Source organism: Notolepis coatsorum, assembly GCF_963971535.1.
Source record: "Notolepis coatsorum genome assembly, chromosome: 2".
NCBI lineage: Eukaryota > Metazoa > Chordata > Actinopteri > Aulopiformes > Paralepididae > Notolepis > Notolepis coatsorum.
The window spans coordinates 227,999,246-228,012,250 of record NC_140166.1 but is presented as its reverse complement, the minus strand read 5'-3'; the positions used below and the strand labels follow the sequence as shown (position 1 = coordinate 228,012,250).

Here is a 13,005-nt window from a genome sequence, read left to right as displayed (position 1 = left end):
TTGCTCATCACGGTGCTTGCTAGAATGTGTTGATCTGACCAAGCATGGTTTCATTTGCATGTATATTACAGTTACAAGTTTCCAAAGACAGACATTTGTCAAACACAGACACAAATAAAAGATCAGGTGTAAATGTTACAGGCAGTTGTAGAGCACCAGTTTGAGTATCTTTTAACCGTTGTTTCAGATTCCTTAAAACTACTAGATATATTGTTGTTGGAAAAGAACCATGAATTCCACATTTCCATTAAACCCCAGCATTTCCTTGGCATTTTGGCACATTTCTAACCTTGCCTGTTAAAATATGATTGAGACAATTTGCAGAAATTGTAACAAAATGTTCTTTATTCTACAGCGAGAACACAATCTCAATGGCATTTTGTAAACTGGACATTCACTCTGAGTAGTTCACATATTTAGTAAGGATTTAAGGTTTAATTTATTGTGTGAACTCAGGTGGAGGAAATCAAGAAACCAGAGAAAGAGCAGTGAACATTGTCTGCAGCAAAGATACCATTGCTCTCCTCATCAGGAACCTGCATGTAGACCTTGTTGTGGACGTTCAGCATAAGGACAGCACTGCCAGACATCTGATCCAGGAAGCCCTTGTTGTACTCATCATAGGTGAACATGACAGGATCCCCGTTTCTGTAAAGGGCCACCAATGCATTGGCGCCATTGACATGCATATGGTAGGAGAAATAGTAGAGGCCTGGGATCTGGCAGGTAAAAACACCGCTCTGGGGGTCATAGTGGTTCTGACCGTTGTACAGAACCTGAGCGAACTGAATGGGCTTTCCTGCAGGGGGATAAGCCCTGGTCAGCACGGCACTGAAGGCCGACACGGGGGCCTTCGTCACCTCATGACTTCCCTCTGTTCCTTTGTCCGTTGCACCAGGAGCGCCTGCGGCAGGTCCATGGCCCACGGGTCCTGCCCCGCCTGGCTCACCTTCAACGGCTGGGAAAATGGATATGGATATGGTTACATATGATGCAAACAACTGTTACATGATCACAATGGACCTATCCCAAACCCGCCCTACTGCATTCATTCATTACGCACGTAGACTATACAGTACTGCGAGCGCGTGTGCGTGTGTGTGTGTGTGCGCGCGCGCGCTCTGCGGCAGGTGGCCACGAGCTGTAGTAGCCTGTATATATGATGACAATACATTAATCTAATCTCATTTTGATCGGTCGCAAAGCGCTTCCGCCACCATTTTTACACGGCTGCATCGCATCAGTTGCATTTAAGGAGCTGGACAGGTGTGTCTAAACTCTCGACTTGTTGCGATTTCATTTGCACACGGCACAGAGCCTGGCTTATAAGGAGCTCTCGGAGGCGTGTCTTGTATGCAAATGACCTAGATGGGAACGCACGTTCATAGTGACATTCCTCATCGCCGGCATCACAGCTGGGATGGTTTGGGCCACTTAAGACAGCTTCCCCACGAGTTGGTGAATCAGGCTGTACTTGTCGGCGATTCTGTCTCAGTCGGTTCCAAGATGGTTGCCCTAAGAGTAGTCTTTGGGAAATGTTGGAGAATGAGACCCAATGGGCCTCATTCAACAATGCTCTCTTATTATTTTTCTTATATTCTCGCTTACCTGTCTGTTAAGAGAACAATAAGAAAAGCCACCGCCACATTCATCAAGCCGTTCTTAAGGTCCAAATCTGTGCTTACCCAGGTGTCTTGCATGATGAATCCCACTCATTCTTAAACTGAAATGCGCGTTCACGCTCAATTAATTTACACGCCCGCCATCTCCTTATAAGGCGAATGAGGCATGTGTAAAACAGCTGTGGTTCGGCATCTGATCCCTTCAACAGGAAGCGATTTGCGACTGATCTCAAAATGACACACACACACTGACACGTCTCACGACTCGCGACTCAGTGCATGTGTGTGTGTTTTCCTGTGGGTCGCTTATCGCATGTGTGTGTGTTAATCTGATGACAAATAAAGACTTATACTTGTACTTATACGTACTGTATAGTGCAAAATAAATCGTTCCAGCAAAGTAGGCTTTGTCAATACTGAATGACTGCGTGCTTGTCAAGAACCAATCGCGCAGTATACTGATATGTACTGTATATGTCGCTGATCCTATGCTCTCTCCTTTCAGAGAGAGATGACAGGTGACAGATCCGGTATTTCCAAACCTATAGGTCTGTCACCTGTCATCTCTCTCTGAAAGGTCCCATTGTTCTGTGTGAAAATAAACGTCAGGTTTGCCAGTCAGTCACTGACCTCTTTGCAGTGTACTATGTCGGCTAAACGAGTTCCACTCCCAAGTGCTGCTTTGATGCTTTTTTATGAAGCATAGAAAAATGGCAATTGTCATTGGCTCTCACATTTGCAGACAGCTCGGTTGCGTAAGAATGGCTCCTACTGAAAGGTTGGCGATGAGAATAGCTTAAATACTTTCATCCAAGGATTGTGTGTTTATTTGCGTGGGTCTTAAACATTTGCAGAGGGTCACCATATCCCATACATTTATTTGTCTTTTTTCTCATTTATTTATTATTTTCTATTTATTTTTAATCACAGATAAGTCAGTGCCACACCCTCTAAGATTTGACTGTGACAATATAAATAGTGTATTGGCTCGGTTAAGTCATGTGTTCAGCCATTTTAACACATTCCCTGCCACGCTTCTATCCATCAATGTAGGATCACTGCCACCAGTCTAAGCCTATGGAGATGTTCACCTTCTTTGCAGGGCTATAACTTTTTAAATTGTATTGCTAAATTGACATTACTATGGCCCATTCAACATCGATTATCTATCGTTCAGGATGTAGGAACATTATACTTTTTCATTCATAGATTCTTCCAAAAATACCTTCTAGAATATAAGTATGTTTTTATCGTTTTCTGCAGTAATTCATAGAACGTGAGTTATAGGCATAAACGCATATATAGATTATCAACTGCCGTTTATTGCCGATACACGCTATATTAAAAAAATCAACTGTACATGATCGTATACGTTGATTCATCATGCGCGGATGAAAGGGGGGGGGGGTCATTTATAATTCCGTGATCGTCAGTAAATGCTTTATGTAGTATGGGTGATATATTTATCTGATCGGTTTGCAGTGAAAAGAATAAACAATCAAGCTGAAAGTAACGTTACTGTCCTCTTACCGTTTGCAGATGAGACTGGAGGAAAAAGATCCCACTTATTTGACGTCGATCGACTAGATCCATTTCCGGTTTGTATGGCGCAATAAACGCCCAAATCATATCGATTATTGAGTTATGGCAGCGATCCATATGCACGCCAGTGTGTGTCTGTAGTCCCGCAACGATATGTGACTGCCGGACGGATTTCCCAGATGCACCGAGATCACCAGATCCACTTCCGGTTGTAACTCGCCCGATCATCCACCAGGCGGCGGTATTGAGGCGTTGCACTGTTGTGCATGGTCCCACTGTATCACCAGAGGCTGGGTGGCGGAATTATGAATGCCATGGCGAAAAAATGAAATATGATCTCAATAACGTCGTACAGCATGGTCTGGCAGAATTAGCATGGCCAGCAAACACGTCGTACGCCGTTTTTGGCGGTCAATGTGTTAAGATTCAGTACAATGAAAATTGTGTTTTTCAATCTTGTTGCATTTTTCTTTTACACAAGGTATATGTTGACATACAATTTCCCAAAATGTTAGAACTGTTGTGAAAATGATGACTAAAGCCCTTTGATCTCTACCCCCCTGGATATCAGCAAAATGAGACATTTCAGATATCTAATTCGCTTTCTTTGAAATATCGCATAATACACGCAGGTTACTCTGATTGGCCCACCAGTCACATCCAGCTGAGTGAGTCAGAGGAAAGTGGTGCATCTCTACTATAGATAATATATACTATAGATTCTATAGTGTCTAGTGAACAGAAGGCCACACCCCTCAGCTGTGCCCCTAAAACACTTGATGCACCTGAAGCTGAAAAGATTATATCTATGACATTAACATTCCACAATAAGCAATTTGTGATTGAATTACAACACCATTGTACTGGTAGATGGAACTGATGAGACATCATCACACATGGATTTCTTAACGTCTTTTCCCAGAGATTAATTAAAAAGATACGAGCAAATTTTGGCTTTTAGGTTGTTCGATATCTTTACCTTCATCATGTGCTCAGTTACTATGCGCTCCAAAGTTTTATGAATCTGATTGTTGTCTTGCTTTGCAACATCATTATGTCACAAGTTTAGGTCTTGAAGGATGAACTTTATAAAAGGATAATGCACTGTAACTGTCATCTTTCATCCGCTACTCTTTGTTCTACTCAAGTTGCCCCGAGTGTTGTTTCGATTCTGTGCATCAATGTATCAACTGTATCCATGTCCCCAACCACTGCACTTTACTGTCTTATTGTTGTCTCACTGTTATGTCCTGTTTTGCACTTATTTATTTATTATTATGTTTATTCCTATTTGTGAAAAAAAATGCATGCACTGAAATGTCAAATCACGTTCCATTTGTACCTGTACAATATGGTGAATAAAGTAATCTGAATCTGAATCTGAATCAAAATGATGGATTAGCTAATTGTGTGTTTGCCTTGTTGCTGCTGCCATTTACCTACAGTAACATGCTGGGCTGAAGTTTGATCACTAAATCGAAGATAGATGCAGTTCTTTCCTTTTTTGCATGTGTTCACCCATATCCTCATTTGCCAGAATGGCATTTTAACCTGCCTTGCATCGTTATTGTCGTTGTGGTAAATAAAAATAGTAAATGGTGCAGTTTTATAGCTTTTATCCAAATCGCTTTACAGTTTGTTCCTCACATTCACACGAGGACGGCCGAGGCGACTGCTCTACCTCCAGAGCCACTGTCACCCCCTCTGTTCAGACTGCCACCAGAACATTAGGCACACGTTTCATCGTGAATAGTGCACGTTTCTACATGAACGTGCACGTTTCTACAATTATTTAATGCAACTTACGGGTGCTGTTGACTGGAAGACATGACATTATAATAATAATAATAATAATAATAATAATAATAATAATAATAATAATAATAATTTGAATGTTGATAGTGAGTCAGACTGTACACAGTAGCGTGGAGAACGAAAATGAGAACAGAAAAGAGTAACTTCCCAACTCCTTTCCTTCAATGTAATCTTTAAGACATTGTTATACTGGCCCGTTGTCTCGTCACCCAGTGAACTGAGCCCTGAAAAGTGGTCTTTAGCTTTCCATGACTATAGCTGGGTTCACGCAGGAACTGAAAATCCGATTCTTAACCATGTGCTACTTAGAGCTGAGTCTCCTTCATATTTCTTCTATGATGACAGAAGACCATATTTGGGTCTAATTGGGTTAAAAATAGGGATGTTCGATATTGGCTTTTTTACCGATATCCGATATACCGATATTGTCCAAATCTTAATTACCGATACCGATATCAACCGATACCGATATATGTAGGGTTCTCGGGGAATTAACACAACATTATGCATACTTTTGACAATAAATAAAATAAGAATTTGTTCTTACATGCTTGCCTGGGTAAATAAAGGTTAAATAAATGTAAAAAGAAAAAGAATATTTGAAAACCGATACCGATAATTTCCGATATCACATTTGAATGCCAATATCGGCCGATAATATCGGACATCCCTAGTTAAACACCAAGCTTCTCCGGAAACCCAGCCTTAGCGTGCGGCCCGCTGGACCAGTCGTAACCCTTTCACTGCCGCACTACCAAACGGTTAACCCTTTCACTGCGTCAATACACAGAAGGTTAACCCTTTTCACTGCCACACGACAGCAGGTTAACCCTTTCACTGCCACACTACAGAAGGTTAACCCTCTACGATCACACTACCGACGGGTAACCTTCTGTAGTGCGGCAGTGAAAGGGTTAAAGGGCATGTCGCCAACTTCAAGCCGCATCTGAGAACCGACGCGGCCGCGAGAGGAAGTCACACCTACCGGCAGGTTCACACAGTGGGGTCAGGAGGAGGCTGCAGTCCTGGTACAGAGCTGTATCTCCTGAAGGCTGGAGGAGCTGGAGGTGCTGCTGCTGCTGTTCTCCAGGGCACTGGGCTCCTGGTATTTATAACAAGTCGGTCCCCAGCGTCACACACTCTACCTAGGATGGAGGCCCCTCCCTGCTCTGATGTCGTCTTTAACGAGGGGTGCCATGTCCTCAGAAGAGAACCCTTTGAAATTCCTTTTAGGTGACTTGTATTTTTATTTATTTTTTTATGTTTTTATATTCTTCTCTTTTCTGTTTTGTGTATCATTTCCAGGCCCGGACTGGCCATCGGGAGCACCGGGAGTTTTCCCGGTGGCCTGGCCTGTGCTGATTACAAAAAATATTATATAAAAATCTTCCTACTATACTAATATGTCTTTACTACTAGGCACTCAACACTGCAGCACCCACGTTTCAGCACTGTTTGATGAACATTGTTACTCAGTTGTAAGAGTTGTACCCTTCGTCGTACAGAACTTAATGACAAAATGTAAAATGTAAATGTAACAGTGATGTGATGTAAGGGGGAAGTCCATCCAACCTTTTCATAAAGGACACAGTGGTGGGTATCAACATAGCAATACCTTGTCTCATAGGGACTGACCTTGTTTTTTGGTGAAGTGCCCCATTAAGTGAAGAGTTTCTAAATATGTTGTTACTGTTCGCTACTGACCATGTACCCCCGCATGTGCTAAAAAAAAGTTAAACAAAAATAAATAAATAATAATAATTTTACATAAATTTTTTTTTGCAGTCAGGCCACATAACTTAGAAGCAGGCCAGACCAGTGTTTCTAGTTGCGGTGACGCGATAGTTAGATAACCTAAGTGGGGAACAACCAGGAGATCACTGTGACAATCAATCAATCTAATTTAATTGTATAGCACATTTAGACATGACACTTGTCAACCAAAGTGCTTCACAGTAGGTCGCATAGCAAAAAAAAAAAAAATGCTCACATAAAGTATAAAAAACAGAGAGTAAAGAGAGAGAGTAAACAGACAGAGTAACGCAGTCTAAACAGTCATACATATTTTATTCAACTTCAGTCCTGATCATAACCATTTTTACTTTTAGATGTTTTGTTTTTTTGTAATGTTAGATTAACTCAGCCATTAGCCGGGTCCCGTTGTAGCTATGCCACGCTTTAAAGATAGGAGTGCGTCACCTTGTTTGTAGAGCTATATCTAATCTATATACTATAATATAATATAGCTATGGGGACAATACTATGGTCATTTGACAGTGAATGTCTTCCGGCCAAGATGCAAAAATGAGATCATTTTTCCATGCATACGTTCAAGCGTTATCCCGTGGTGACTATAAGTATAATTTCAGAGTGGTCTGGGGTAATTCCCGAAAGGCTGACTTATTGTTATGGTTTGACACCGACCCCAAACGCACGACACAAGAGAGTAGGAATTCAGAGTTGCCAAATACGAGGGCTTGTTTATTTGATACTAAATATAAAGAGTACAGGAAAGGCAAGTCAACAAGACAGGCAAGTCAACAAGACAGGTACATAGGACAAGGGGCAAAGTTCTGCTGCTCTGCAGCTTCTCCCGTGATGGTAGTCTTGGGGATAGCAGGTGTTGACGTCTGAACCGCTCTGCAGAATTCTCTCGGCAGAATCTCAGATGTGTTGCGAGACCGAGAGAGGGGGAGAGGGAACGAGTCAACACAGTGCAGTTTGAACGAGCAGGAGAACAGGGTGAACAATTCTTAGTGTAATTTAAACACAGTGAGCACAATTCCAAAACAGCCCAAGTGAATCTCTTCGTGTAATACACACAGTGAGCAAAACTCCAAACACAGTCCCAGTGAATATCTTCGTGTAATGTACACACAGTTAGCAAAATCCAAACACAGTCCCAGTGAATATCTTCGTGTAATATACACACAGTTAGTGAAGTCCAAAACAATCCAATAGTGAAACAATAACTTCGGTGTGAGCAACACACAGAGGGAGATGGAAGGTCCCAAAAATATTATCCCATAAAGGAACAAGCAAAAATAGAAAAGCTGGGTGAGTGACTGTCTGAGAAAAAGGTGGTAGTCTTCAGTGTAATAATTACACACGAAAAACGGAATAGATCATGACAGTCAATTTAAACTCACCCAGACGTACTGCGTAATGGTGCTGGAACAAACAGCGGAGCGAGCGCGCGCCACGGGAACAGGTGTCCGAGAGAAAGGCTTCTTGGAATTCCTGGAGAAATAGCACAGAGCAAAGCAGCAGCAGCAGCAACAAACGGGGAATGCAATCAGAGAAAAATACAAGACGATCCAACAAACTTAGAGTGGAGAAACGGGGTATAAATAATGAGGGATCGATTGATTGACAAGCAGTGACAGCTGGGGAAAGTGATTGAAAAGCGTGCGGACCTGAGAGAACCAATCAGCGACGTTTCTGATGACGTCAATGGGGAGCAACGTGTGAACGAGGGAATTGAAATAATTAACAGAAAAAACAAATGAAAACAGAGCGAGGGTGGTTAAAGGAACAGAACGAGTGAGAGAGCAAGGACAGAAACCTCACACTTATAGCCTTATACGTGAATTCTAAGCTTTGGCGTTTCTTGCCTGGACATGCTATTCCCAAATCAAATGTAATAGGTATTATGTTTCATCATGAATGCATGAAAGGGGGGGGGGGGGGGGGGTATGTTTCTGATTCTCTGATGGCCGGTAACGGCATTCGTATTGAACACTAAAAACGCTGATCAGCTGGATCGGTATAAAAACATTGCACAATCAAGCTAGAATTGACGTCAGATAGTCCTTACCTGTGATCGGGAGTAGGCCTACTCCAAAAATAATATTCCAATTGTTTGATCGCCATCTGGTCCATCTGATCTCCATCTGGTCCACGACATAACCCGCTTAAAAAGTGGCCTGACTGGGACTATATTTCGCACTATATCTCCTGGCCTGAATTATTTCCCCATGAGTCCGGCCCTGATCATTTCCGACACGTCTTGGTTGCCTCTTGGCTTTGTGGTCGTGTGTTGACGTTAACATCCCCTTGTGCACTTGACATCTTAATTGCAATGTGTGTTTTATGACTGATGATTTGGGATGGTTAAATCTGAGCTTTTGTTTCTTTGACCTGCATTTTAAAACGGCTCAAACACAGGTGCTTTTGCAATATTTAAGTGGATTCATTGTCTCAAATAGTTTTATTGACAAAGTGACCGAGTGTGTTCCTGGAAAAGTAGGAGAGTCTGAGTCTGACTGTGTTTTCCTTCAGTGGCTGAAGTTTCTGTATTTACTGGTAAAGTAATGGCACACTAGGTGACAGTCTCTCAGTGTGTGTGTGTGTGTGTGTGTGTGTGTGTGTGTGTGTGTGTGTGTGTGTGTGTGTGTGTGTGTGTGTGTGTTTATTGTTTAAAAGGATCCCCATTAGCTGTCACCTAAGTGGCGAGCTAGTCTTCCTGGGGTCCACACAGAAAGACAACACAAAACACAAAACATAACAACATGAGCTACATCTGACAATCACAATTAACAATGATTATCTAAAAACAGTAAAACATTGTAGACATCATTATCAACATCAGAATATTTTGCTCACATATTTAAGTAGTGCATTCTCAGGTGGTATTTGAAAGACACTTTACTATTCAATTTACTTATGTTCAGTGGGCAGTTATTCCAATGATTGATGGCACGATAAACAACAGTCCTCTTTAAAGCATTCGATTTTGGACGTGGTAACATAATCTGTCCATCATCAGCTGACCTAGTAAAATAAGAATGAACCTGACTGCATCTGACAATTTGTTTGTATAAGAAAACAGGTTAAAAAAAAAAAAAAAAAACAGGTTGAGACGAAAAGACAGTGTTCCTGAAAAATGTAACTGTGTTGAAAACCAGCCTATTCTCTACCGTTAACCATGATAGTTGCCGGTGCTTATAGCTTATAGTGTTTGTTCTCATGGAACAATGTAAGACTAACCTTGCAGCTCTGTTCTGGGCAGTTTGCAATTTCTTTAGTTGACCTTTGGATGCAGAGGACCATACTGGTGCACAATAATCTAGGTGACATAAAATTTAAGATGTCGCCACCTGTGTGTGTGTGTGTGTGTGTGTGTGTGTGTGTGTGTGTGTGTGTGTGTGTGTGTGTGTGTGTGTGTGTGTGTGTGTGTGTGTGTGTGTGTGTGTGTGTGTGTGTGTGTGTGTGTGTGTGTGTGTGTGTGTGTGTGTGTGTGTGCGTGCGTGCGTGCGTGTGTGCGTGCGTGCGTGCATTTCTGGCAAACATAAATATTTTTGCCAACTTTTAAAGGGAAAACAAACCTATTCATTGCTGGTTTTGGGCATTCCATTCAGTTTGAATAAGGAAGAGCTTAAATTTAGAGAACGAAGATATTGAAAATGAATTGACTCACATTTGGACTCATATAATGTGCGCCTGAACTTTTACATTAAAACCTGTAATGTAAATCCAAACCAGAACCATTCATTATTTATGAATATGGTACAATACTGTGTACTGAATACATTAATTAATTCAGACCAAAATCTCCCAAGGCATAGGAACATGTTTCAAAGCTACAATTCAATGGTTGTCCCCTTTTTAATTCAGTGTAGTATCAAAAGACTGGTCTGTTTATTAACTGTTGTGAATGTCAGAAATCATGTAGGTTTATGTACTTGTTCTCTCTTGTCTTGATGGCTTGTGTGACTGAACTGTGAAGCGACTCGCTCCGGGCAGCCACAGTACAAGACAAAACCACCAGGGGGCAGGGTTGAGTTTCTGCTCTCAGACCTGTTAAATTGGTTGGCACAGGCTTCATCTCCATGATTGATTGATTGATTGATTGAAAAGTTTATCAACAGATTGCAGAATGGGTACAGTACAGTACAGCTCAATACATACAATTGTTAAGGGGCTGCAGACCAGAGAAAGACTTTCGTCTTGTTTACATCAGGGTCCCCCATTTTCAATTCACAATGACATTTATGACATACACAACATACAGATATATATCATGACATTAATGACATACAGATATACAGTACTGTTCCATTTGTGACATACAATATATACAAATATACAGTACTGTTAAACAGAGATCCTAGCAGAAAATGTACATTAGGAGGGGGGGTTTGGACATTTACGGGGGCCAGTTTCATTAGTTTTCATTAGTATTAGACTCTGATCCTAATGAGATATTCCTCTAAATATGACTTCGAAAACGGCCAAAATGTCAGGAAAAAAATAGTTAAAAAAAAAATTCAGGGGGCCCTCATAGCTCTCAGGTGATAACTCGAAACCACCCACCTGACCAGGACATGCATCCTGCCCCACTACCCCTCCCTCACCTCAACACCCACCTGACCAGGACATGCATCCTGCCCCACTACCCCTCCCTCACCTCAACACCCACCTGACCAGGACATGCATCCTGCCCCACTACCCCTCCCTCACCTCAACACCCACCTGACCAGGACATGCATCCTGCCCCACTACCCCTCCCTCACCTCAACACCCAGCTGACCAGGACATGCATCCTGCCCCACTACCCCTCCCTCACCTCAACACCCACCTGACCAGGACATGCATCCTGCCCCACTACCCCTCCCTCACCTCAACACCCAGCTGACCAGGACATGCATCCTGCCCCACTACCCCTCCCTCACCTCAACACCCACCTGACCAGGACATGCATCCTGCGCCACTACCCCTCCCTCACCTCAACAACCACCTGACCAGGACGCGTGTAACTGTTCCGCAACAGTAAGTGACTTCCGGGGTAGGCCTGATTGGCCCCGACAGGCACGTGACGCGCAACTTTCTCTGCCGCGCGGCACGCTCCGCGGAGCCGAGCGGCAGAGCTTACGGAATTACGTAACCGTCCAAATACGCCATGACTCTCATTCGGCGCTATAGCTCACCTGGCAGAGCAGCGGTCCTGCGATCCTGCGGTCCGTTGTTGGTGAGTTCGAATCCCATCAAATCTTTTTTTTTTAACGTGATTTTTTTTTTAACGTGTATTCTTTCGCCGGTTAAGGTTAGGCATGGTTAAGGTTAAGGTTAAGGTTAGGCATTGTTTCGGAGTTGGTTAAGGTTAGAACGGTTAAGTTTAGGCGCTGTTAAGGAGCTGGTTAAGGTTAGAGTTTGTCTTAGAGAATGGCAATATTCTTTCTATGGTTAAGGTTAGGCATGGTTAAGGTTAAGGTTAAGGTTAGGCATTGTTTCGGAGTTGGTTAAGGTTAGAACGGTTAAGTTTAGGCGCTGTTAAGGAGCTGGTTAAGGTTAGAGTTTGTGTTAGAGAATGGCAATAGACAGCCTATTTCCGCGCGACAGCTCTCAGCAGCCTCGTTGCGCGTCCTGAGTTTGCCGCGTCACGTGCCTGTCGGGGCCAATCAGGCCTACCCCGGAAGTCACTTACTGTTGCGGAACAGGTACACGCGACCAGGACATGCATCCTGCCCCACTACCCCTCCAGCCCAGTGGCGGCTCTACCACTAGGGGCGCTAGGGCGCCGACCCACCTGTTAATTGAGAGAAGAAGAAAAAAAAACGTTTTAGTTTTTTGTTTTATAGCCCTATAAATAATATAAACATGTTTAAAATGAATAATATTTACTCATTTTAAGTATGTTTGTGTTTCCAATGCACAATATAACTTAATTTTACAAAGATTAATAATAGTTTTCCTGAACAGGAAGTGACGATTCTGTCTGATATAGACCTTTTCATTACGTAGCCGCAGGCATTTCTCCTCGGCGTATTTATCTCTGGGCTAGGCGCAATTGCGCCTGGAGTGCGCGTGCCCGCCGTGCACTGGTTCATCGCTGTATCTGTCGCAGCCACGCGCTTTGCGTTGAATATGATGTATTATGATGGAACTCGGGCGCTGGTTTGAAACGACCTAGCAAGCAGCCGAGCGTCTAAAAGCTCTCTGATTGGCCGACGCGGTACTTTCCGTAACCGCAGTTTGCAACATGAGTTTATGCTGTTGTTGTGTTGTGTGATGCAGATATTTGTCT

The 13,005-nt window shown here is 42.8% G+C and overlaps 1 protein-coding gene across 1 annotated transcript; it reads right to left on the bottom strand.

Annotated features, from left to right (window-relative positions):
* Positions 1 to 405: 405 nt before the first annotated feature.
* Positions 406 to 6,639, bottom strand: LOC311223861 (collagen alpha-1(X) chain-like; the record flags this gene model as incomplete). Its single annotated transcript, XM_084308625.1, has 3 exons — positions 406 to 958; positions 5,965 to 6,081; positions 6,615 to 6,639. 3 exons carry the CDS (start codon positions 6,637 to 6,639, stop codon positions 453 to 455), a joined length of 648 nt encoding a protein of 215 aa, XP_084164751.1. The 3' UTR covers positions 406 to 452.
* Positions 6,640 to 13,005: the final 6,366 nt, after the last annotated feature.